General features: G+C 41.2%; 1 protein-coding gene across 6 annotated transcripts in view; it reads left to right on the top strand.

Annotated features, from left to right (window-relative positions):
• ATP2B2 (ATPase plasma membrane Ca2+ transporting 2) overlaps positions 1 to 26838 on the top strand; it is a 512499-nt gene that overhangs the window by 475520 nt on the left and 10141 nt on the right. For 4 of the 6 annotated variants that reach the window (XM_019537048.1, XM_019537047.1, XM_019537046.1 and 1 more), the window contains one exon: positions 5902 to 6084. In XM_019537048.1, the coding sequence (XP_019392593.1) occupies positions 5902 to 6084 (183 nt within the window). Of the gene's footprint in view, positions 1 to 5901; positions 6085 to 18510; positions 18683 to 26838 lie in introns of all 6 variants that reach the window. The other 2 variants (XM_019537050.1, XM_019537049.1) reach the window with 1 other exon arrangement.

Raw genomic sequence — 26838 nt, 5'->3', positions numbered from 1 at the left:
GTTTTTTCAAGTTTTCAGGCACAGATACCCTCCCTTTTCTTATTGGAGTGCATTCAGAACAGCTGATGATTTTTTATGCAATTTAATTTAGGTGCCAATAATAAGAACTTCTGCAACCTTTGGCACCAAAAGTTAATAGAAGTGTTATGTGGATGAGTGCAGCAATCATCTTTAATTATCAGAAGTAAGTAAAACATATTATCAGCTGTCTGGAAGAGGCAATGTAGATAATACTCAAAACAGGTATTATCCTGAAGCAAATGTGTAATGTAACTTGCATAATGTAAAGCCACCAATCTACATAATTTTCAGGAGTGATGGTTAGTATTTGAAGAAGAACCTAAAGGGTTTTCTTTCTGGTAATAGGCTGAGTTTCTCAAGGAGAGCCTCTTGCCCCATATAATCTATACCATGCTGGTTGGGGTGCCTGCCTAAACTGTGGGCCTGAAGCGTTCAGTTTCCTCATCCCACAATAATATATATAATAGTCAAAGCACTGGGCTGCAGAGTTAGGCATTCTGTGATGCTCCTTCTTCCTGACCCTCTGAAGCTTTTGTAATTAGCAACATAATAGCAGATCATCCTACTCCTGCTGATAGTAGCCTGTATCTGGGGAGTTGACCCCTGCTTGGGACCTTGCAATCATATGTTCAGCTCCATATTTTCACAGCGCCTTATAAACTTTATAAGAAACAGGCATTGTCCAAAAAACTAGAAAACCCCTAAATATAAAGTTCAGAATGTTGTGCTCCCAGGTAAAAAGCAAACTACAAAACCATAGAATCAGGCTACTACTAACTCAGACCTTTCCTTAGGGCCGTATGGAAATTACATGCCTCTTGGCCTAAGAAGAGCAGGAAAGCAACTTGACTGTGGGCCCAACCTGTAGCCTGGAGGTTTGGACCCTTTTCTGGGGAAGGTGGGTGATGTGGGCGTGAATACCATTGAGGGTTCCCTGGTTTCTCACTCCTTCGCTTTTGTATCCCCTTTAGTTACTCACCCAGGTGGTGGGTTTGATGGTACTCTCACCCTGAGGGGACTGACAAATGAACTTCTCACCCCGACCACCTCAGAAGAGTGTCCAAATCATGAAGCAAGGAGGTGGATAGATTTTTGCATTTTACATTCAACAGTCATTGACTAAAACAAAACCAAAAAAATTACCCCCAAAATACTAAACCCCAGCCCCCTCCTGGGAACAGCATTCTGGCCTTCCAATTCTCAAGCACACATTCAAACTGCTTGGCTGCACAGCCAAGCTCTTGCTGGTGCTCTTTTTTGCTGAATTCCTGAAGTGCAACATGGACAAGCTACAAGAGGGCGGCCACCTGCCTGCTCCAGTACAGAATGTGTCCAGGTGCTTGGGGCACTGACCTGAGAGGTAGTAGTTCTGTTTTTGGACTCCTTTCTCCAAGAACTCACTGTGCACTGTTTGCATAAGCACTCAAGCTAAAAAGTAGAAACCACCTGAGAAAGCACATTAAAATGACAAACGCTAGGCTCTGAAGGGAAATCTTAAAACATTAGGCGTAAGATTCAGGCTGCTTTTTCTGTTCCCTTTCTGACTTGTGTCTTGCACTCCTTGTTTTGGAGTAGAGGTATCAAAGTTGACTGGTCCCCAAGGCTGTATCCAGACTGCCAGGAGCCTCACAGGCTGGATGCATATCCAGTAGCAGCAGCAGAGCAAGCAGTAGTGGTGTGGTAAGCAGTGGTGAGAGGACAGTTAACACAGCTGTGTTGGTACATATCCTTAATCATTCCCAGGAATTTGGTGGTAGCCTCCACAAGGAGCCTTACATGCCAGGTGAAACAGCACCACGGCTGGATCTGGCCTGTAGGCAGGATTTTTGACACTCCAGGTTTAAAGCATTACATTCTCTTAGGTATCCAGGTTGTAGCTGTATTAGTCTAGAGGCAAAAAGATTCAGAACTCATGGTAGAGGTGATATCTTTTATTAGACCAACTAGATTTTTGGAAAAAAAATCTCTTAGGCAACTCACCCAGGTAGAAAGGACCTGCACGTAATGATCTTTCAAGCCTAAGTGGATTCAAAACTACACATCACACCTCCCAGAATAGTACCCTACCCTTCAGGGTAGGGCCTTATCTGAACTTGTATTTTACATTAAATAGTCAATGCCTTGAAAGAAACAACCTCTACCCTCCCCTTCCCCCCGGTAGAAATAACTCCTAGGTGCAGAGACTTGGACTGGGAAGTATAACTCTTAACTTTTTAAGTAAGAGTTCTTGCTTTTGGTCCATATTCCCATAATGTCTTTTGTTTTTCACATTAAATAGCAAGTAGTTAAAAGACTGCAATGTGTCTGGGTATGCAGATTGGAACCCTAAGTGGCTAAATTTGGGTGAATGTCTAAATGGCTGGATTACAGCATTTGAGGAGAACTCTTCTACTTCTTTCTTGGTCTCATGAATCTTGTATTTCTGTCAGTACAACAGCACTGCTTCAAAAGGAATGGTGGGAAATTCCATCACCAAGCCCAGCTGATAGTTTGGTGGTTAGTACATATATGGAGGGATCTGTGGTTCAGTTAACAGCAGTGATCTATGAAGGGATTCAGTGTGTAGGTGTTCAAACTAAGAGTTGCAATGGGATCTGTCTCAGGATTTCTCTTGGGTTCTCTACCTACTATCAGTTCTAAGGGCCTTAGCCTGTCCCAAGTCAACCATATAGTGCCCTCACCAGTCACCCACTGTGGCCTCCCTAATCCTTTTAAACCTAACCCATATCTCACAGCTATTTTTCCCAAATCATAACCAAAAGATGAGCTAAAAATGAAATAACCAACTCCTTTCAGGGTAAATATGCAACACAAACGAAAACCTTACTGCTAGCTGGTTATCCAAGACCAGCTGCTCAGGGCTACCTTATTGTCTATAGTCCTCCCCCAGGGAGAGGCCCTTGTAGCCCTGACCTGGGCCAGACTGACTCCTCAATCCAGGATCCAGGCTTATATGGCTCCTATGCTCCACCCAGTTTAATCACCTAAGGCCTCATTCTCATAATATGACACAGGAGTTCTCGTAGTAATCAATAGGTGTGCAACCCTGCACTACACAGCCTGCATCCTGCCCAGTTACAGGGGTTTGTGGTCTTTGTTACAGACTTTCAAATAATCTGGAGAGTGCAGCAAGTGGCATGATGACCTGGCCTTTACCTGCCAGATGAGAGCCACTCTTCTACTCTGGCTTCAGCATTTATTGCAATGTAACAGTGGCTAAAATTATTCAAAACAAAATTATTCATATTTTTAGGAATATGCTAAAGAAGGACGTTTTACCTTGAAAGCTGCTAAGTGTTATTCTATTGTTTTTGACAGCACCAAAATATTAGCAAATAAGAGAAGATGACCATGAGAGTTAGATTGGTTTCTGGAAAAGAAGGAATTGTGGCAGGAGAAGATCATGTTACAATCAAAGAACACTTAATTTATTTTTAACATGATGAATTTTACTTGCACTGGAATGACACAAGCTGTCCTCAGACAATAACAAGTGGGAATCTTGGTTTGGGAAGTCAAGATGATAACAATGGGGCAAATAAGAAAGGCAAACACTGTGTGTAGCTTTAAGAATTTAGGACCTTAATGAGGTTTTGGGATTTGTCTCATGCAATGCATATCTTTGGATCTCACACTCAATAATGTCATTGGATGTTGCATATAATTACAGTGGGTTTTTTGTGTTGTTCAAAGTATTGATCCTTTTTTGTGGTGTTCCACTGAAATGTAAGGTATCATCACATGACCAGCCTGATATCAGAACCCATAACTGAAATGAGATAGCAAGGCTGAACTGATGCACTCTGTATTTCAGAACCTAGTTTCAGAAAACTATACACACAGTTCCAGTTTCAGGCTTCAAGGAACCCACAGGAAAAGAAATGGAAAGTGACACCAAATAGCTGGCTCCCAAAATTTCCATCTAATTTTTTTTGTACAGTGGCACTATCTGAAAATAAAAGGCTTTAAGAAACTGAAGAAGATTTCAAATGACCAACACATCAGCTAACAGCTTCAAAGAATGTCCTTAGTAAAGGAACTTTGATAAGGGATTTGCAGTGGTTTTGACTGAAGAGCTGGAAACCAAAGCTTGTTTTTCATAAGAAAAACAAATTATAGTATGGAGCTAAAGAGAAAGTTTCTGTTAATGATGTAAGAAATTAATTGTTAACTAATCTGGAAAAGAAATATGAAGCCATTTTTGTATTGTTTTGAATAAAGTTGTATAGTCACTTAAAGAAAGATGTGGAGAGTGCCATAAGATGTATGTATTTTTATATACTCCTAGATACCTAAAAGTCCTACAAAAGATTATAAACAGCAATGCATTGTTTTAAGCAGAACATTAGATGATATGCAGCCTAGTGATGAGTCATTCTTTCACGTAAATATCCTGGGGATTTGCACTGAACCGCATATTCTTGGTAGGCAGCACAAACCTGGAACCTATTCAATTACTGCACAAAAAAAAATTAACTGTTGACCTTGGTTCCAGATGTAGCCATCACACTAAGGATTTTATTATTCTTGACTGTATCTCTTGGAAGTCGAGTGCTGCCATTGTGAGAAAATGTGTACCTAGCAGGGCATGTTCCCAGGCACAGTTTATTTCACCTTATTTTACTGTGCAGTAACCTTACTGAGCATTAATTGCATGTGTAGACACACCCAGTTGGTAGATCTTGCTTTAATATCAGTTTAGAACCACATTGTGGAGAGCACTGATCTGAAACATGTCATCCAGTTCACATGTATTTAAGCAAGAAAACTGAATTAACCAAAAATAAGACCTACTAGTCCAAATCTGTCCATCAGTTAGTGGGGGAAAAGCTTTGGAGTACTAGCTGCATGTTTGAGTTCAAGTTCTTTACTTTGCTTCATGCTTGCATTATCATCCATAAACAATAATGAATTCTAATTCTCCTAGCATTTGGGGGAGGGGAAAGGTAGTTGGGGACGGGATTAGGAATTTAACTTCTTAGCACAGGTCAATCATTAACCATTTCCCTCCAGTGCTCTTTTACAAGCTGTCTTTCTGGACACCCCCAAGAGAGGGAGATGTGAAACAAATAAGTCCATATTTATTTTACAAATGTGGCTAAGTGAAACAGATGTTGGTAGGGAAGGGAGCTGGACTTGGGTTCTAGCCTGGAGCCTTCCTTCCAATGGGGAAGTAACTTTCCAAGTGCATGACATCCATCTTAACTAATGACTATTATACTCTAGGGGCAATGGTTCAACTTCAAATGAAAAGCTGAAGCAAGGAATGGTTTGACTTGTGTTGGAAAGTCAGAGTGATGGATATTCAAACCCCTCTAAGTCAGTCAGGCTTAGGATCTCTGGTTTTGTGTTCTCACCATGGAGCTAGTGGAGCTAAAATCTTTCTTTTTCCTGGACTTAACTTCATGCACATATATACCCAGCCAGTGTTTGGCTCTATTGTGCATGCTTAGATGTAGGGCCAAAGCCAACCTAGAAAACTGCTGTTTTAGGTACACAGAAAGAAACAGAATTCCTCCCTTGGTGTTAATTTCAAATTTCACTGAATAATTACATTCTGACTATTTACATTCTTGCTATAGTTTGTTAGGGAGGTACAATTCCTTTCCTAGCCCTACATCTACTGCATAGTTGCATATTGTTAAACAGTTGCTATGTTTTGTTGGAAATGGCTGCAAAGAAATGGTACAAGAAATGAATTCTGTCTACATTTTACACATCAATAAACATATATGGCACTCCAGACTGGACAAAGCTGTATGACTGTAAAGCACTTTCATAAACGTGTTTCTCCTAGCATTCTAGGTGGGTTACATGCCTTACAGGAAAAACCTGGAATAAGGTTGACATTTTTAGTACCTTCTTATACTGTGTTTTTAGGTCATTGCAACCATCCCAACGAGTAGGCTAAAGTTTTTAAAGGAAGCAGGGAGGCTCACTGAAAAAGAGGAAGTCCCTGAAGAAGAGCTGAATGAAGATGTAGAAGAAATTGACCATGCGGAAAGAGAACTTCGACGTGGACAAATTCTCTGGTTCAGAGGCCTGAACAGAATCCAAACCCAGGTATGTTACAAAGACTGGTATGGAACTTCTGCAAAACCATATGTTTAATTTTGCATTCTAACAAGACAATGCCATAGGCTAAAGCCACTTCCATTATGCATATGATAGGAAGAAAGATGTTTCTTAAATTGCACTTAAGTTTTCAAGCTACAAACTTGGTAAAATGGCCATGAGGAATTTAAAAAAATATTAGTTGCAAAACAGTTATATATGAATAAAAATTGCCACCCGTGTATGGCTTTTGCTGAGAAACTACTTTGAACTGGTATGAATGTTTTTACTTACTGTTATAACAGCTGACATAGAGCATCCCTATGTTATGCTACCTAACTGTACTTTATTACTGCTTTTAAAACATGTTGTTTTATTCTGCTAGAAAGTGCAAAGCTTCCATTTCCTCATACATTTGTGGCTCCTTTCTGCAATAAGGCAACTGAAGATTAAATTTGATTTTTTTTAAAATCTCCTCTGTAGAAACCTTAACATTAGTGCAGTTAGATTTGTATTTTAACAGAAACAACTGGTTTGTCTGTCAGGTAATGACAAATTTGATCCCAAATTTATTTTAAGTAACAAGCTAACCATCCACCATAATATTGTTGGTGTTTTTTACTGTTATTTATGGGTTTTATGTATTCTTCATACTGTATATTTTCAACATTTTACTAAATATGCAAAAATATATGCAGAAGTTACTCTTGTACCTAGAGGAAGGAAATCGTGATTACAACATCACAAATGTGTGAAATACATCTGTTCACTAAAAGACATGGCAGTAAGTAAATAACATTTGTCTAAGGCAGAACTCAAATTTCTTCCTTGCAATGTGCTTTGCCACAATAAAATATCATTTTAAACACATACTCTCAACAATGTTGAGCCTTTGTGCTAACTTGGAGAAAGAGAGCAGCTTTGTACAATTAGATATGCAATTCCCATGACATCAGATTTACACAGTGCTTTAAAAAGAAAATATATGAATAATTAAGAGTGCTTTTTCCCGAAGAGTTTATAAATGAAATTTTCTTCTCCAAAACTTTTGTTGTGCTTTTTTAATTTTGCACATTTGTTTTACATTAAAACACAAAGTATCTTTTCCCTCTTCTATTTTAAACATTGGCAAATTTTCCGTAAAAAAATACATGGGTATATGTCTTAGGATAAGTAGGTGCAAGGAATAATGTTTGTTGTCATCCGTTCTCCTTGGTGACACCTTTGTGTTCCTATTAAAAATCAGGAGAAAAGATGGCAACTGCTGCTACATTAAGGATTTGGGTAAATCTGCCAAGGCAAATAAATACAGATCCTGGCCCTGGGACTCTGTGACCTGGGTACATTGACTAAAGAGCACTCATCAAGAGAGAAAATTCACTTTAAGGCCCCTTGATACAAGGGTTACAGTCACATGTTCAGGTAAAGGCTTCCTAAGTTATTTTCTAAATTGCATTATTTTTTCCTGGTGGCTGTAGGAGGAGTGTTGTCTGTTGGCATTTCTATCAGGATGTCTTTCTGGTTGTGGTGAGTGTAAAAAACAACAAAAATTGCATATTATACCCTTTTAGTTCCACCTCTAGTTGAGCAGTATCTTTTTGTTCTTCTTTATATTTTTAGCTTCTTAATCCACAGATAAATTATCTTTCTTGTTTACTATTTAAAAAATAAACATTAATTGTATTTTCTTGCTAACATACATCTACTTAGTTTCCTTTCTACTGGTAGTTGTAGAACTATGTTTGGTAGGATATACAGTTTCCTTTCCTACCAGTAGGTTTCTGTGACCCCTCCCCTGATCCTGTTTTGTGTATGCAGTGTCTTCTTTTCTTCCTCCATTTCACATCTGTGGAATGATATTAGAAAAAGGAAATGGGCCAGCAGATACAGAAAGAGTACAAAATGCAATTACCAGATGACCACTGGCAAGCATACTGTTATGCACACAGCTTAGCAGATTGGTACAAGAACCACTGTGAACTGTGCTACTTAAGAATTCGGTGCATTTTGATGCACCAAATGTTGTAGCCAATCCTAACGAATTCATATACTTCTACTACATTTCTTAGTGTGTCTGTACACATGCGCAGAAGCTGCTTCAATGCACTGTAATTAATTGATGAATTGAGTCTGCTGGACTGTGGCAATTACCACATTCCAGCACCCTCCTGTGTCTCCTGTATCAGCATCCCCATGCTTAAAAATAATGGCAAGGGTGCTTTTACTAAAGCTCATCAAATGAGCTTTAGTTTAAGTGCCCCCCCCCCCACCATTTTAAAGCATGGGGATGCTGATATGCGAGACACTGTGGCAATTTAGAGTGGCTCTTGGAGTCACTCTATTTAAAGCAATGCCCCCTCCACACCCAACAGCCCCGGAGTATGTGTAAAAGTGCTCTTAGGAAGCCATCTAAAGAAGAGTTGAAGGAAGAAGATCTAGCATCCTTGTGAAATTGGAGGATTTTCAAGAATCCTCTGGTGTCTAATGACCTTCTGGAGATGCAGGAGAAGAAGGTAGAGCATCCATTCCCTTTTTATATATACAGGGGATGGCAGTGATATCAGGAGTAGGGTATATAATCTGTCACAAGTAGTTTGTTCATTCCAATCTGGACTATTTTCCATCAGTTTCCACAGTTCTGTTTTAGGTGAAAGAATATTTTTGTAACTTTCTGTCCAGTCCTTACTGGGCAGGTAGCAGCATCATCCAACATAATCTTTATGGCTGCTTGCAAATGGTAAAGAAACAATAACAAAACCATGCTTTACCAGAAGCAGCAGCTTGTTACTTCGACTTGGTTCCTCAGTGTTTGCATAGATCAGGTGTTTCAGCGGGGCTTTTTGGCACTTTTACCTAAAGCTGATTAAATCAGCTATTAAATAAAAACACCAAAACAGCCCCACTAAATCACCTGATCTATATAGACCTTGGGTGATCTGGGTTCAGCTAAAATGCTGCCTCTTCTGGGCATGTGCTGGGCTCAGCACAGGAGCATAACAAGTTTAAAGTGAAGCACTGTTTTTTTTGTGTGTGTGCAAGCAACCAGAGTACTAAGATAGTTCAACAAGCATCTACAGTTTTTTCTGAGACAACTTGAAGTTCTCTCACTTGCATTGTCCCAGTGAATATTCATCATAGCTATTATTAGAGAGATCAAAGCTACTATTAGAGATATTAAAGACTTCATTAATCAGAGGTTTCTTAAGCTGAAAATAGAGCATTCACATCTGGACAGAAGAGGAAGAATTTTACCATTGATTTCTTATGCTCCGAAGTCAGGGATTTCAATTTCATGCTGTTCTTGAAAAGACTTCAAAGTTTACTTTTTAAAAGAAAGGTGAAGGAAGAATCTTACTAAGTGACAAATTCTGGCTATATGCTCTTAATCTTGTCATCTTTACTTATGTCCACTAACCTTTTTAGCCTTTGTGAAGGTATAATTATTTGTGGCTGAAGACATTCTCTTATTTAGTTTATGACTACCATGTAGGTTCTCACAACTGATCTAAAGGAAGTCATAGTGATATGAAATTCTATAAAAAGCTCATACATTTCTTTCATCTTTATTTATTCAGCATTTTCCCTCAATATATTCAGAATATTCTAATTCTAGTAATGATAATCTTAAGGTTAGACTGACTAGGCAGCAGAAGCAGCAGAAATGACCTCCTCAAAGTTAAAATAATTTGTCTTCAGACAAGTTGCTTTCAAAGTTAATAACCCAGATAACATCAAAAAACAAAACAGTGCCAAGTTTTTCTGTAATTATTTCACATGTGATGTTGGACAAAATTTTGAGTCTGAGGTTTTGAAAAATTATATAATGTTCAGATTCCAAAAGTGAGAATCCAAAGCCTTTTGAGAAGTTGTAGAAATAGAAAAGTAGGGTTGGAAGGGACTGAAGGAGGTCATTTAGTCTAGTCCCCTGCTCAAGGCAGGATCATCCCAATATAAGCTATTTTAGACAAGCCCACAGATACCATAGGGATTGCCATAGGAAAAAAATCTTAACTGCGACCACAACTTTCAGGTTAGCAGGAAGTCTCTGCTTTGAGTTAAAAGTAGAAAAAACTATGGAAAAAGCTAGGCTGATACTGGTTGATGACATTATAGATATACAACAAGGAATGAAGGAGCTTTACTGCTTTCTTCATTAAGTTTTTATACCCTTGCAGTCTCTGTGTTTAAGTGACTCATAGGGCCAATGAAAACCTAGTAGCATGAAAATAAAAGTTTTCAAATGGGTTTTAAATTAGTCAAAATAAGTTTTCAGAACATGCATTCAGGGCTTTTTAATACAAAATGTGTCCTAGGAATTAAAAAGAATGAAAGAATTAATTGAGGCAAAATTAAACTTTTAGTTTGTCTCACCATTTCTGTGTATTTTGACATGTGAACAGTACAGGTTTCAAGGAATTATGTGAAAAATTGCAAAAGCCACATGGAAGCCTTTTGTGTAAGAGGCATGGCCAGCGATAGTAGAGAAGATATCTTGGCTGCGTCCAAATGAGTGCAGCTGTACAGTATGTGATGTCACAGATTCATCTGCAGTGCCACATTCAGCTTTTGTCCACGCTGCAAGGGAGCAGCTTAAGTCCAGTTAAAAAGAAAACTGTAAATATATGCTGCCAAAATGAAAAATCTACCTAAAACCCTGCAATCATTATCTTTAATGATGGCTTTAATTTTCTTGATGAAGATTAACTAGTTGTAAACATTTAAATAGAACTGAAATCTGATTTATTTGTCATAGGACTCTTACAGAGGGGAGAAGTCCAGGTCTTTCTACCTCCTTCATAATATAATTTTTACTAATTGTGTGAATCTTAAAAAAAAGCTCTTTTGAATTTAATTTTTAAAAGAGAATGTAAACTGGATACAAAATAAAAAAACACAAAAGGGATAATTTACAATATTTAAAATAACCATCAATTAAATGCTGTTCCTGGCTTCCTGTGATCAGAAAACTGACAAAGAATCTCTTGCATTTGAAACCTTGTCTAATTTTATCCTAATTACATAGCTGTTCTAATAAAAGATACCACCCTAAGAAATCCTTGTCTTTTGAATCAGTTACCTGACAGTATGATTTCTCCTCTATCTTAGAGTTGAAAGCCTGATTAAAATGGAGTGACAACAATTATTTCGAACCTACCTTTTACTTAATGTTTTTCAATGAGGCTTATTCATTACATTTTGCTAACTTCTTTAAAATCACAGTTGCTCTAGAAACATCAACTTTTTATTCTCTGAGTAAATACCTTGATTTAAAATGTACTCACTTTTTTACAGTAACTTTCTCTTCTTGCTTGGCTACTTTTTCCTCTGGGCCAAATTCTTCCATGGTCCATATTTCAAATAATTCCACCTGACTTCAGGCATAATTCAGCAATATTCATTCAGCCTTGGATATTATGCAGAACTAGTCATCTGCCTGCCTAAAGTCCATGAATGAAGATCTGTATTTAGTCACTTTATAAGAAATAAGAAATTTCATATCTGTAATTCTTGTTCTCTCAAGATAATATTAAATACAGATCTTCCCTAGTCTTTCCACTTTCACTTATCCTGGAGCTCTTTCCAGCTCTTTGTAAATAGCTTTAAAAATATCTGAAGGCTTAGGATTTATCCTCTATATCATCCACAATGGTGCACACTTGGTGCTCTCAGTATGGGGTTTTGAAATCTTTTTGAATTCTCTCTTTTGGAGAGTGCTCTATGTCCTTGTGTCAGAACATGAAAAAACAGGGTCTATGATAAAATGGGCATCTTCAGAGATTAAACCTGATAGGTAAGTAATTCAATGTATCTTCATGTGTAATCATTTTTTTTGAGCCATACTGATTCTACATGCCAGTATATACAAATCACCTATAACTCTTTTCCACATAGAGTTAGTGTGATGGCAGAGTCTCTAACTGCAGTTTTTGTATTCAGTAAATATTTCTTTGGATTAAACCAGCAAGGCTGAAGGTGGGGCACTTGAGTGTCTCCATATACACTGTCCAGGCTTTTGCACCGTGGATAAGTCACTCCAGCTTCCCTTTGTCTTTCAAGTGAAGATTACGTTCAGCAAGCTGATGTCTCAGCATAATTCTGTTGTCTCATGAGACAGACAGATGCCTACTACTATTAAACGTCCCAGAATGGGCCTTCTGAAGGAAATATGATTTTCATAATTTTGAAACACCTTTGTTTGTGTTTAATTAATGTGGCATGGTCAGGAGCCAATGGAAAATTTAAAGAGATTAAATTCATGTTAAGATGTGCCTTACTTAAATTCACGTAGGAAAACAGTGTACCAGTGATCAAATCAACTGTTTAGTATTTGCATATAAAATACTTCAATGGAAACTGTTCTGCATTTATAACGCCAAGACTTTCCACCAAAAACCTTTACTCCTTTTACTTTCAATTCTTACAGGGTTTTTTTGTTTTTGTTTTGGTTTGGTTTTGGTTTTTCTATGACAATATTCTGTATAGAGACATACAGGCTAAGTACAGGCAATACACTTAATGCACTTTAAGCACGCAAAAAGCATTTTACAGCTGTAGCAAACCTGAAGTTCACAGCACATAAAGCACTTTAAAAATTGCAGATCCTGCTCTAAGTTAACCCTAGATGGATGTGTACTAACCTAAAGTCCTTTCTGTTAGAGCACTTTTTTGAATATCTGTGCCAGATCCCATTAAAGGTTAACTTAGAGCACAGCTGCTGCCATCCTAGGCAATATTGCACAGGGCTGCTGTAGCCTTGGGCAGAACTCATTTGCTTTGCTTAAGTGCCAGGCTGGCCCTGCCCCCTTGTCTTTCTCTGACCTGAATCAGTGACAGCCTCTGATCCCAGCCCCACAAGCAGCCTGGCTGTGTCCCCCACAGTGTGCCACAGCCCAGCCAGATGGGTGATGTGAGACAAGGAGTCTGGGGTGTCTCTCTTGGCATCTGCTGCTGGAGCAGCCCCTCTCTTCAGTTCTGCCATCCTGCCAGCTGGCAACTGTCAGCAGCGGCTGAAGTGGGAGAGGGTAGGAAAGGAGCCCCTCTGCCATGAAGATCCCCCCCCCCAGCTTCCTGGACCAGGAGTTGGGGGGCCAGGCTGGGTCCATGTGGCACAGGGACTCCCTTCCCCACTTCCCCAGCTGCAGTTTCCAGCACTGTGAAAAGCCAGAGCAGCCCCATGCTGCATGCTTCTGGCTATAGCTGTCAAGCTCCAACTGTGGAAAGGGTGAATGAAGCTCTCGCTTCTGAGGCCACATCCACTGCTTGCTGTCTTGGGCTTGGGTGGAGGGGCAGACTAAGTCCATGCAGCAAGGGGGCTTCATTCACCCCCACCCCCACCTGAGTGACCCAGCAGCTGCAGCCAGAGGCTGAAGAGCAGGGCTGTTCTGGGTTTTATTTCACAGCATCAGGAACTGCAGCCAGACGGGTGATGTGGGGGGAAGGGAGCCCATCTACCATGAGAACTCTACCACACATTTCATACTTAGAGTTTAGGGGGTTGGCTAGGTCCATATAGCACAAGAGGCTCCTTCCCACCCCAGCCCCACTTCCTGGCCCACAGAAATATGGGCCAGACAGCTCCGCTGCAGCTTCTGACTGCCACTCTCAAGAAGCTAGTATGGGGGGAAAAGGAAAGCCCCCATCACATGCTACCTCTCCTCACAGCTTGCTAACTGTTCTCTTCAGCAGGCCAGGCTGGGTTCATGCAACCGAGGTTTCCCTCTCCTGTGGCCCCAGTTTCCAGGGAAACACTAGGCAAGTCTGCTCCTCTTGCAGCTGCTGTCTGCCACTGTTAAGAGGCTTGGGTAGAGGTCAAGAACCTGACCTTGCCCCACAAAGACCACAGCTAGCAAGCTGTGGGGGGTTCTCATGGCAGGGGGGGGGTCTCCCTTCCCCCCTCTCCAGCCTTTTGACAGAGCCAGCCAGCAATGGCAGAAGGGGTAGCTCAGCATTTCCCTGCACTGGAAACTGGGGCTGGGGGGGGGAGAGTCCCCTGCTACGGACACACGGCCTGCTCCCCTTCCCAACCCAGTTAACAAGCTTTGGGGGGGGGGACCCTGTGGTAGGGGTCTCTGTTTCTCCCCTCTCTCAGCCCCCACTTACTGCTGGCAGTCTCCAGCTGACAGGGTGGCAGAGCTTAGAACAGGAACTGCTCCAGCAGTCACTGCGGGGGTATGGGAGTGCCTCCCACCGTTGGCATTGGCCAGTGCAATCAGGCACTAAGCACCTCCACTGAACAGTGCACTGTTTGGTTAGAATGCGTGTAACTTATAGCACTTCAAGCAAAGTGCAATAGTTAGAGTGCTTTCTGCTAGGGTCTTTTTGTATGTCTGTACTTAGCCATGGATTTAATATAGCACAGGAAAATTAAGTGATCACCAAAAACTAAAAGGATGAAGCTCTTTCATTAAATATTTGTTCATATGACATTTTTTATCCCTAAAATTGGCATTGTAAATAAAATATGCCAAATGGTATTGCTGGTTGGTGAGTTCATAACATCATAACATCACATATTATGAAGACACGGACCTATATTTAAAACGGATATATAATCAATAAAAATGCAACATTACCATCTTAACTAATAATCTAGCTCTTTCCTATTAAAAGGAAAAGGCCTTATATTGCCTTTTGGGGAGTATTATTTGACTTTCCATCTTTACTCTTTAAATGTTGAGAAAATTAAAGTATGCAGTGGATGAAATATGGCCATATTCACAGGGGTGGTGCTTTGGGCTTTATGTAAATTTTTGGTCCACCCTAATGATAATTTGCTTTGAAATGTAACTTTTTATCAAGTTACATAACTCATCTAGAGCAATGCCTTATTATGTGATCTACTATGATTCAGTGTCATGTCAGTTTGGTCTTTGTTGTTAAAACAAAAGCTCTGGGAAGAGAGGTTATACATACACTTCTTGGTATTATTGTATTATTTCATCCTTTACCACAGCATCATTGTTTTACCTAAATCATGGAGTTAGCATTGCACAGTAATAGAAACATCAGGATGATTTAATCTGAGCTAAAATGGTCTTTTGGATGTTTTATAAACGAATGACAAAATCACAGATGAATATTAAGTTGAGTTTAAAATTAACAAGCTTTCAGTGAAAAATGACAGAAAAAATATCTATTGTACATTGAAAACAACCCTCAGAATTACAACTCTGGGAATGCCTAACCTGTTTTTCCGGAAAAGCTGAACTCCAAGAATATAAATCCAAAAATGTGATTTAAAGTGATTAGATGCCAATTAGTATTATTTAAGAAGTGATTCCATTGAACTATGGTTGTACTTATGTAAATAAAATGACATTGTGGTACACAGCTTAAAATGATTTAGGGTCAGATTCTATTCCACTTATTAGGCACGTAAGTGGAGTTAAGCACCAAAGTGTGATTCTATTCCATCCTGCTTGAGATCCCAAAAAACAGTTAATGCAAAAGGTAGCTAGGTCCTCCTCCTCACTGCTTTTTTTGGGACATAGCCTGACTGGTAAGATGTCAGTGGGTATCTACAGGAGTGCTTTAATGCTCAACAGATTATTTTACTGAGCATTAAAACACCACATACAAACTGTGACAATACACTAATGCACAGTAAAATAGTTTACTGTGCATTAAGCATGACTAAAAAAAAAAAGGGTTCAAATGCAGTACTGCACATTAGCAGAGCCTAATGTATATTAATTTAGTACCATAAGGCATTTTGACATATGCTCTGGGGGTTGGTGGCTCTTTAATTAGAGTGGCTTCAGGAGCCACTCTAATTAAAGCACCACTACATATTGTGTAATAACTTCCCCATCCTTAAAAATGATGGCAGGGACATTTGAACTAAAGCTTGTTTGATGAGATTCAGATAAAGTGCCCCTACTGACATTTTTAAGCACAGGAACGCTGATATATGCGACAGAGGAAGCTGCTGGATCATGGTAATTGCCATGCTCCAGCAAACTTGATCAATAAAGTCTGCTTTGATGCTGCTAGAATTCCAGCACATCAAAGCAGACTCCATGGTCATATATAGGCGCCCTCACATTTGAGGTACTAAACTTAATGTGCATTAGAAAAGAAACATTAAGGCACATGCAGATGTGCCCAATGTGTACAAATGTAGATGCACTAATGGATTTACAGTATTTGAAGAGGATGGAATATAATAACATTTAAGCACCTAAATCAGCTTAAATGTATAGTGGGTAGATGAATACCTGGCTGTATGTGTCTAATGTTCATCCTCTATGGCAAACTAAACGGATTATTGAGTCTCAGTACAGAGAGTCTAAAAGCCCAAGGCTGAATCAATTCAATCGTCCCAGGTTAGTCTAAGCTGCATACATTGAACTGATAAGCAAGTGAACAAACATTAATTTTAATTCTGGAAATGTAGCCACATGGCTGCAGTGGCTCAGGTTAGAAGCTGGGGGCACTAAAGAACACTTCCCTGCTTGGCTGGAGTAGACAGCTTGGGCCAAGCCAGGGGTGAGCAAAATGTGGCCCATCAGGCCATTCCATCCGGCCCATGGGGCCCCTAAAAAAGTAATAGTTATCTGCCCCCTCTGCCTGTCATGTGGCCCTCGATGGCTTGCCAAAACTCAGTAAGCGTCCCTCCACCTGAAATACTTGCCTGCCCCTGGGCCAAGCCCACCCTGTGAGGTGGGGCTTGCAGGGGAAATGTAAAGCATCCTGGGATGCTGGGGGACTGTGAGTTAACTTGAATCTGGAAGGGATCTGGGACAGAAGTTCAATAAACCTATTTTAACCTAAATCAGTTAAGTCTGATACTACATCCATCCAGGTTTACCTTAAACTGGTTTCAGCCATTGTGAAAGCAGTTTATGTGCACTGAACTTCTGTTGTGTTACAAATATGAACCAGTTTCTGATTACTTATAGCAATTTATAGCTTCTGTCCCTACCCCCTATGTCTTGCTGCAAACCTATACTTATTACAGAAATGCTTGAAAACTACAATATAGTTTTTATCACCAGGTTTTGTATCTAAAGGTTGCTTTGGATTCTCATACCCAGAAAAAAGGGAAATAGTGTAAAATAGTAGGGCTGTACAAAGCTTTGGTCCCTTATTTAATTTGGTGGAGATTTGGCCTGATTTGGTGGCTGAATCTCCATTTCCAAATCAAATTAGAAGACCTTTTAATTTCTCTGAATCGCATCAGAACCCTCCAAATCAGTTCAGAGACATTCAGAAAGACTGAGAGATTTGGACATAGACAGTTTTAATTGCTTTTTCTACATACCTCAAGGTAGCAGGCAGCTCATGAATGCTGTGATACATGGAGTGTCCTGCAGAAGCACAGGGGCCTCCCCAGCATGCTCAGCAGCAGACCCAGAAGTGGACCAGAAGCATTGTCAGACCACTTCTGGATTCACTGCCAAGCACGTGGAGGGCTCCCCCACACTCACAAGCCTCACTGATACCTTGAGGTATGTAGAAAAAGCATTTAAAGCTGTGTCTATGTCCAAGTCACTGATTCGCCAAATCAGCATCGAATCTTCAGATTCACATTTGGCTGAACTGAATCAGGTACAGTGATCCAGATCAATTAATTGGATCACTGTCCCTGATTTGGGATGAATCTGAATCTAATAGGGCATACTTTGCACACCCCTATAAAATAGCATAAAATATTCTGGGATAAAATAAATGGTTTAATTCTTTGAGGCTGCAGAAAGGGAAATCCTTATGTTTTCAATATGTTTGTAAGTATCGATAATAGATGTACCTAAAATATTTGACATGTTATATTATACTGACAAACAAAATTACAGCGCACACAGGAACATGTCCACCTTCCCATATGACTTCAAATACAGCATTACAATGTGAAACGCAAGGAATCAATATTTCAAAGCAATGTAACATTTGTGTCTGATTTTTATCTGCTTTGCACTGAAGATAAAATAACCAGTAAATTCAGTATTCTGCAAATTCATTAAATTTGTAAACAACCAACAAAAGCAAATCTCTGTATTTTGAAAAGGTTTTTGTATTTATTACAAAGGATTTAGATCACTGAATTTTTCCCCTTCTGAAAGAAAATTTAGATGGCACCAATCAAATGGAATGTACTCTTATTGGAGAAAGTGGAGTTTTTGATATTAACAAGTGTCATCAAAGTATTTGACCTGGTACATTTGTATAAACAGCGTGGCTTAAATTTCAAAGAACATAGACTATATCCAATGTTAGTGTAAGCTGGTATAGCTCCATAGAACTTTTCCATCTTATATTACCAGAGAATTTGGCCCTATTTATTCCTAAACAATAAAATCAACACGTGACTTCTAATTCTGTCAATTGAATTTAAATTGTATTTATAGTTAAATATTGTTTTTAATAATTATTCCTGTTAGTTTACAATTATGTCCATACCTTAAGCAACTTGTCTCATTCTTTCCTCCATTGCAGATCGAAGTAGTCAATACTTTCAAGAGTGGCACTTCCTTTCAGGGGGCTCTAAGGAGACAGTCCTCCGTCACAAGCCAGACCCAGGATGTAACCAATATTTCTAGCCCTAGTCACGTATCGTTATCCAATGCTCTTTCCTCTCCTACCAGCACATCTGCTGCTGCAGCTGGGCGTGAGTGTATATTCTTAATGCATCAGATCTACAGAGATGCCAACTTACTTAGCAGTCATTCAGGACTGATCTACATTCATTGCCCTTAAAAAAATCAAAACTTCGTAGCTAAGTTACCTTGTATAATATAGATTCATTTATTTGCACTTTTAATTACAGGTCCTTATCTGACTGATAGGGCACCAGTTTCAAGTAACTCTTTATAGAGTAGACACAGATGTCTGCCAGACTGAAATGTTTCTATCATATATTTCCTCATCATGGTTGATATTTTTATTTTTATTATAAACTATTTGCTTAAAATTAATAATTCTACTGATCCCGCATGTTAACAAGCAAGAATGCAACTCTTACTAAAATAGCTAATCTGGAATACTGCATACAATTCTAGTCAGTGCATTGTCTAATCTTGACGTGACAGGGCAAGATCTGTGTCAAAAGGAACAAATGTATATTGTTGGTTGTAATTGCTATCTGCACATGCAATACCTGTTTTAGATCTAATTTAACCTCAACATTTCAAACCTGTGTAACAAATGGCACTATCAGACCCTTACTGAGTAGTGCAATGTAATACTTGCCAAATTCTGCAGCTGCCTCCTCAACTTACTGTTGGTCTCATGACTGAGATATCACAGCAGACTCTTGTTTAGACACATGACCATCTGTCCTTGCTGCAGAAGTAGGATCAGTAGAGACAGAGACAGCTCTGGGTATCGCAAATACACTACAGGTATCTGTGTAGGTTTTTGTAATCACTAACCTCCGGTGTCATCTAATTTCCATACTCAGTAGGCTGTGGAGCAGAATAGAACCAAGCAGCACCATATGTAAATGGTCTTCTGGTCCCATAATAACCCACAAGATCCTTTCAGGAAAACAGAGGAGGAGCCAATTTTGCTATGGGCCACAAATGTTTTAGCTACACTTCCTTTTCAGTGACCTCAAAATATAGATTCAGAAAAAGCAATAGGTACAGTTCATCCTCATTCTTTGCATAGTAGTCTCATAAGAAAGGATAAGAACTGAACAAAAGGGAAACTAGGAAAATAAATTATTACTTGTTCCTTCAGATGGGCCCCATCAGGTCATGCATGAGCACATCAATAGGGCAGCCTGGACATGTTTAGATGGCAATTGCTTGGACAAATACATTAATTTGAATACCTGTTGCCAGCAATACAAGTTAGTTGTGGGCAAGCACTGTTCTTTCACAGAGGAGGACCACACATCTCTTGCCACATGGAATCCTCTGTGTCTCCTTGCTGTATTCTGTCGGAACAGCATCCTCTTGAGTTAGGAAATCTGATGACTTCAGCAATTCGAAAAAACAATTCACCCAGAATAGAAGGTGATTCCTGTGAAACATTTTTGTTAGGGCTTGATTATGAAAAAGCAATTGTTTCTGCAGAAGTGTTAGAGATTTTTAGTAACATTATGCTTTTGTTTCAGGAAGCCAAAAAAACATTGTTGCAAATTTATGTTTGTGATAATCCATCCAGTTGCGGAAGATTTCTCAGACTTAGGCTAAATTAAAATGTAAACATTTGTCTTTAGGAAATCTTCCCTATGTTTTCTTGTAGGCCTAAAGATGAACTTTGTGGGAAACGATTTTGCTGTCTTGAGAAAATTTGAGATTTTTTAAAAAGTATTTTCTCATCCTGATTAAACTGAAACTTTTAAAAGTTTTTCATGAGGGAGAGATCAGAAAAGCTCTTCACCTTGGAATTCCCAGTACATGGGCAGTACCTTAGGATATGGAACACTAAGGGCAAGGGCTTAGGTCAATGAATATTTATTTATAGAAAGTATAACACTTGCAACAAGGAAGGAATGAAGATCTACCAGGGAACCTGGCAATTGACTCACTCGTGAAATGTGGTTGATCCAGGTTCAAGTCTATCCTAAAGAATTTCACTTTGAATACCCTAAGTTTGAGGAATGGCAAATCACTCCTTATTTGAGAATGTAAGCCTGCAATTTCTATCAGTGTGAAACTGTGTGGGAGATTCATTACTACTTATCACTTAAAAATGTTTTCTATATTAATGATCTTCACAGTTACTAGTTAATGTTCACATCACACTAATAACAGCACTGATTTCCAAATAAGGACACTCAAGTACAGTTAGGTCAAATGGCACTCTTAGGAAAGAATCTTGAATGTTAGTCCAATCTGCTGTAGACTACACAGACTGAAAGGAAAATTACTTAAATATATGTAAGTTACTTGTACTTAATAATATAAGAGCAATTCTGATCTGATACTACATACTAAGAATGCCCAAATTATGATGATAATAGCTTCTGACATAAAAAAAATGCATAGGTGTGTTACACTGGTAGGAAAACATATAACATGATTTTATATACAGAGCTCACATTGATTCTATAATATATATGGTAATTTTTTCTCTGCTAGCTCTTGCCTATCTATTATTTCATTGATAATGTACAGTTATTTATTTTACTTCAACTCATGACATTACTTATCTATAATTCCTACATTTAGACTATATTACCATTATCACTACCAGCATATTTTTCTCACGTACATATGTGATCACATTCAAGTATATCAAATGTTAAGAAACACTTTAATTAAAAAAGCAATTTTATAGGCAGAGATACTTTATTTTAGTTCTCCACAGTTCAAGTTGCTGTTGCTGTTTAGTCGTCATACTGACTTAGAATTTTCTCTGACCATTCTGAATTCTTCTTTTATGAGTGACAGTATTAAGTGTACAAGACCAGAATCTCTTATTTCTTATCTCTCCTGATAAGTCTTAGAGTTTGAAACATTTGTATATAAAACTTAATGTGAGGCAATTATTTAAATACAATACTATGTCTGCACACTTGAAATGGAAGTAAAGACATGGAACAGTTAAAGTTCCAGAGCAATATTAGGTAAACAATGTTACAAGCTTTATCTGTATTGTATGGTATAGATTCCATCATATAAAAATGTTATATATTATGCTGTAACTCGAAATTTCAGCAACTAAAAATATTTAATAGGAAATAGAGATAACACACTTTCCCTTAAATTAACGACACTATTTGGGAATGTACAATAGCTTTTTTCTATTTTTTAAGAACGAACACACACACACACACACACACACACACACACCCCTTGTTGTTTTTGGGGAGGAAAAAACAAATCCTTTTTTCAGGAAGATCCTGAACCAAGTATAAACATGATTAGTCACTGAAAACAATGAGAATTTAGAAGCATGCTTAAACATGCTTTTAGAGGCTTTACTTGATCAGACAGTAGTTATTTAGAGACAGAATGAATCTCACTGCACACAGTGAACAAAGAGATCTTTTTCCTCATTTAAATATATAGTAATCAAATGCTGTTTGTACTATTAGTAGGTAAATTTGCCAAGAGACATTTAGTTTTCTAAGCTGACAGTCTCCCCTTAAGGAACCACATTCCTCTACCATCACCTTCTTCAGCCCCAAAGAGAACAATTTAACTTATGTGTAATGCAGCTGGTATGTAAATATCACTCTTTAAATAGATACAAATTTGTGTTGCTAGTGGCTGGTGATTTACAACAGAAAAAATAAAAAAAACCCGTTTTTTTGCTTTAATGATAGCCTACATTTGAAAAGGAAGCAAACATTGTTTTAAAAAATCCCATGGTCATGGAAGCTGTAGCAGTCCCTACATCTGCAATTCCTATCCTTCCTTCCTTCCTTTGGATGCTTTGGACCAGGCTGACTTGGAGCTATGTGGGGTGAACCTGAGCATAAAAATCCCTGGCTTCCTGTCTCTTTCTTTTCTGACTTCCACTTGTCTAAAGGTCTCTTGCTTCTGTTTATCTCCCTTTCTGATTTCTTTCTTACATTTTTGCAGTGTTTTTTCATCTTTTTCTCTGCTCTCTGTCCCCTTCCCCTCTACTTCCAGTTTCTTTGTCTGCAAGTTGCTACTTCACGGTTTCTTTCTTTCTTTCTTATCTGTCTGCCCCAGGGAGTTATCTTATTTATCTCTTGTCGTTTGAGGGGTGCAAATTATCCCCTTCTCTTTTTTTTTCTTTTTCATTTTTTTTCTCTCTCTTAACTCCCTCCCCCCTCCCACCCCCTTTTGGGCACCCCCCCTCTTGCTTTTATGGCTGCATTCCCAGACACTTATCTCTGTAGTTAACATATGCAACTTTTTTTTTTGTTTCCTTAGTTTTAGCTTTTGGGATTAACCCTGTTCTAGCAGGAATGGCCACTCCTACAGTGGCTGGCATGGGGAGCCCTACCAGCTGGGTAGGTGCCCTAGCTGGTCTCCTGGGACAGCATAACACAGTCCCAGTGATTTACCTGAGCACTTCCACCCTGATCAACAGAATGTGTGTGGAGGGCCTGGACAGCATGGGCATACACTGTCTTGTCACACCCCTAGATACCTAGGCTGTGAGGGTGGTGATTTCCAATGTGCCCCTGCATGTGTCCAGCTGAGAGCTGGACAAGGGACTTGAGCACTATGGGGTTCTTACAAGTCCCTTTCACTGAGTGCTGTTTGGAAGCAAGGACCTGAAACTGAAGCATGTCCTGTCTTTTCAAAGGCAGGTTTTGATGCTCCTCAGGGAGGGCCCTCAGTCTCTGACTTGCTTCTTGAACCTCACACTCAATGGGCAGAGGTTTGTGATTTATTTTTCCTTGGGAGAGACGACATGTTGCCAGCATGGTAGCTCTTCCCACCTAGCAGCCCAGTGCCCACGGGGGAAAATGGCCAGAACATCAGTGACTGAAGCAGCACTGATGTATGGTGCATTCACTTCTGGGACACAGGTCTCACATAGTTAGGCCAGGAGCTCTTCCCAACCTCCTTTCACCCCTGTTCCATATGAGGGGGCTGGGGTCTCTACTGTGAGAGCACCATCCAGCGAATGGGCTGGGACTCTCCCCCACTCATTCCACCTATGATGCCCACCCCACCAGTGCAGAGGCCCCACTAGGTGGAGGGGCTGATGCCTTCACTTGCCCCCTGCCTGTCCTGGCCACTCCAGCTGAAGCAGCTGGGGTGGCCAGTGACTGTGGCAGCAAGGTTCTGTTGGATGATGGGGCTTGGGTCTCCTCTCAGCTGCCCTCTGCTGTGGCCTTGTCTGAGGTGGCTGGCCCCAGAGAGGTGGTTCGGGAGCAGTCTGACCTGGCTCCTATGATGGGTGGGCCACCTGCCACTAAGAAGAAGATGAACAAAGAGAGGAAGGTGAAGGGGGAATCTCAGGACACCCCATTCCCACCAGGATACTCCTTGACTGGCGCTGAGGGGGGGTGCCCTGCTGGAGAGCCTGACCCCACATAGGCTGTCATGTCAGCAACCCTGTTGGATGTGATCAGACAGGGATGGCTTGGAGGTGGGGGTGGCAACAGTGGGGGTCACCAACTCCTTGCCTGTCTCCCAGCTTCTGGAGTCAGGTGGCAGTAAAAGTGATAGTGAATGCCTGTCTTCTGGAGGCCCGACCCAGGGGGCAGCAGAGGAGTCTGCTGACCTCTTGGTCATGTCCCAGCCTACTAAATTGAATGAGGAAGCTAGTGAGATAGAGATCCAGCCTTCTGACTGTCACAAGTGACCTTGAAAACAGTATGACCTCTCTCTCCCCAAGAAGGTGGGGATCATTCTCCTTTAGCCAGTCCTTGACCTGGACGATGAGAAGAGGCTGATGTGTCTAGACCTTGAGGGTGTAGACACTGAATTTGTGGGTGAGCTCCTACCTGGGGTGCAGCCTTATCGTGCTTCTGTTAGAAATGTGCAGCCCAAGTTGGCAGACCGCCCCCCCATGGGTTAGCCCTGACTAGGGGGGTCTCCTGGCCTTTTTGAAGCAGACCAAAGGACAGAAGAATGTTGTGGGATGCATCACTCAGTGGTGTGCAGATCCTAAACTCTTTGTCTAGGCTGCCAGAGCTGCAGCCAAACATATGCAATAGGATCTATGTACTTGGCAAATGGCTTACCATCTGGAGAACCTTGCACAGTGGGTGGGAGATGAGTGGGGCCTGGGGGTGTCCCTGGTATAGAGTAGGGCATGATAGGCCTTCCCCAACCTGTCCCTGGTATTGTGCTCTACTCTTGAGTGGTCGCTCTTCCACCTACCCAAACCTGTGGCAGCCATGACCATTGGCACTTTTAGCATCAATGGCTGTTGAGATTCAGTGAAACGGGAGGCCATTCCGGAGCTCCTGCACCAGAACTGGCTAGCCATCACCTTCCTCTGGAAGACACATTCTGACAGGCTCAACCAGGTAGCTTGGTGCGCTGCCTGGCAAGGCCACTTGTTCCTGAAACATGGCACCAAACTTAGTGCCGCAATTGCAACTCTCCTATCGCCACAACTACAGCATAATACGGTGGTGGCATGGGAGGTCATCCCCGGACACCTGCTGACTGCCTGCAACACCCTAGCTCAACACCACTTGCTACTCATCAATGTCTATGCACCCACTGATAGCCAGGAGAGAGTTGCTTTTTTTGAGACCTTGGCCACCCTCCTGCATGATGCTAGTGAGGACCTTGGCTCTTTGTAGGCAGGGACTTTAATTGCACCATTGACAACTTGCTTGACCACATGGGGCCTGAGTCTCACCTGCTCTCAGCCCACAAGCTGCAGTCTGCCCTGGAGACTACAGACCTCATTGACATCTGGCAAGCCCTGCATCCTGATGCATCCCAGTACACCTGGGCCAGGATGAGCACTGGTGGTCTAACCATGGCCTGCCTTGACCGCCTTTATGTCATCAGGCACCATCTGCCACTCCTGCACAGCAGCCACATTGTTCCCTTGGGCCTGTCAGATCATGGCCTGGCCTTCTGTGAACTGAGGTTGCCAGGGAGATCCTGTGTGTGGGCACCCTATTGGTGCTTCAACATCAGCTTGCTTCAAGACTTCTACCTCTGGGACTGCTTTGCCCACTTTTGGTGGGGCTGGGAGGCCACAAGACTGAGATACTCCTGGAAACTATGGTGGGACGTAGGCAAGGTAGAGATCCAGGCTTTTTGTGACCAGTGCACCCAGCTGGCCACAAATGAATTGCGCTGCCATATCCAAGAGCTGGAGGAAGATGTGGCAGAGCTTGAGGGCACCCTGCTGGCTGCCAGCAGTGATGTGGTGCTGCATGAGAGCCTCCAGTTCTGCAGGAAATGCCTATGTGACTTAGCGAAGAGTTCAGCCCATGAAGCAAGGATCCACGCTGGCTACCAAGACCTGGCAGAAACCAACACCCCAACCCACTTCTTCTTCAGCCTGGAGCAGCGGGGGGCAGCAAGCAAAGTTTTAGATCACCTCAAGACCCCTGAGGGTTGGATAATCACGGACCTGGAAGAAGTACATGAGTATGCCATCATCTTTTATCGTGACCTGTTTGTGGCTAACCCGTCCTGCCTTGAGGCCACACGGGAAGTCCACAAGGGCCTGCCACATCTCCGTGACCTGGAGGCCAGCGAGATTGAGTGAGAATGGTCTCTGGAGGAGCTGGCAGCTGCTGCAGCTGGCCTCACCTCTGGCAAAGCCCTGAGTCTTGACAGGTTACCTGTTGAGTTCTACAAGACCTTCTGGTCTCTCCTCAGCTCCTGCCTCCTGTGCAGTTTCCAAGAGAGTCTTGCTGACAAGATCCTGCTGATCAGCTGCCGCCAAGTGGTGCTCTTGCTGCTGCCCAAGAAAGGAGACCTTGGATGCATTAAGAACTGGCAGCCAGTCTCCCTGCTGTGCATAGACTACAAGATTCTAGCCAAAGCCCTGGTGACCTGCCTCTGCACCATCATGACCTCCATCACTGGGCCTGAGCAGAGCTACTGCATCCTGAGCAGGACCATTCAAGACAACCTGTTCCTGCTGCATGACCTACTCACAAACAGTGAACTCTGTGGCCTAGACATCAGTTTCATCTCTCTGGATCAGGAGAAGGCCTTTGACTAGATGGGCCACATCTACCTCTTCCAGACCCTGGAGGCCTTTAGCTTTGGGCCCCTCTTCACCAGGGCCCTCTGGGTCTTGTACCAAGACACTTCCAGTCTGCTCAAGGTGAACAGGGTGCTCTGTGCCCCATTCCCAGCACACAAAGGCATCCGTCAGGGCTGCCCCTTGTTGGACATGCTCTATGTCCTGGCCATTGAGCCACTACTGCATGTACTGCAGCGCTACCTGAGTGATGTAGCC

This window comes from Crocodylus porosus, unplaced genomic scaffold (genome assembly GCF_001723895.1).
Source record: "Crocodylus porosus isolate Cpor-Errol unplaced genomic scaffold, CroPor_comp1, whole genome shotgun sequence".
NCBI lineage: Eukaryota > Metazoa > Chordata > Crocodylia > Crocodylidae > Crocodylus > Crocodylus porosus.
This window is presented reverse-complemented; position numbering and strand designations above follow the sequence as displayed.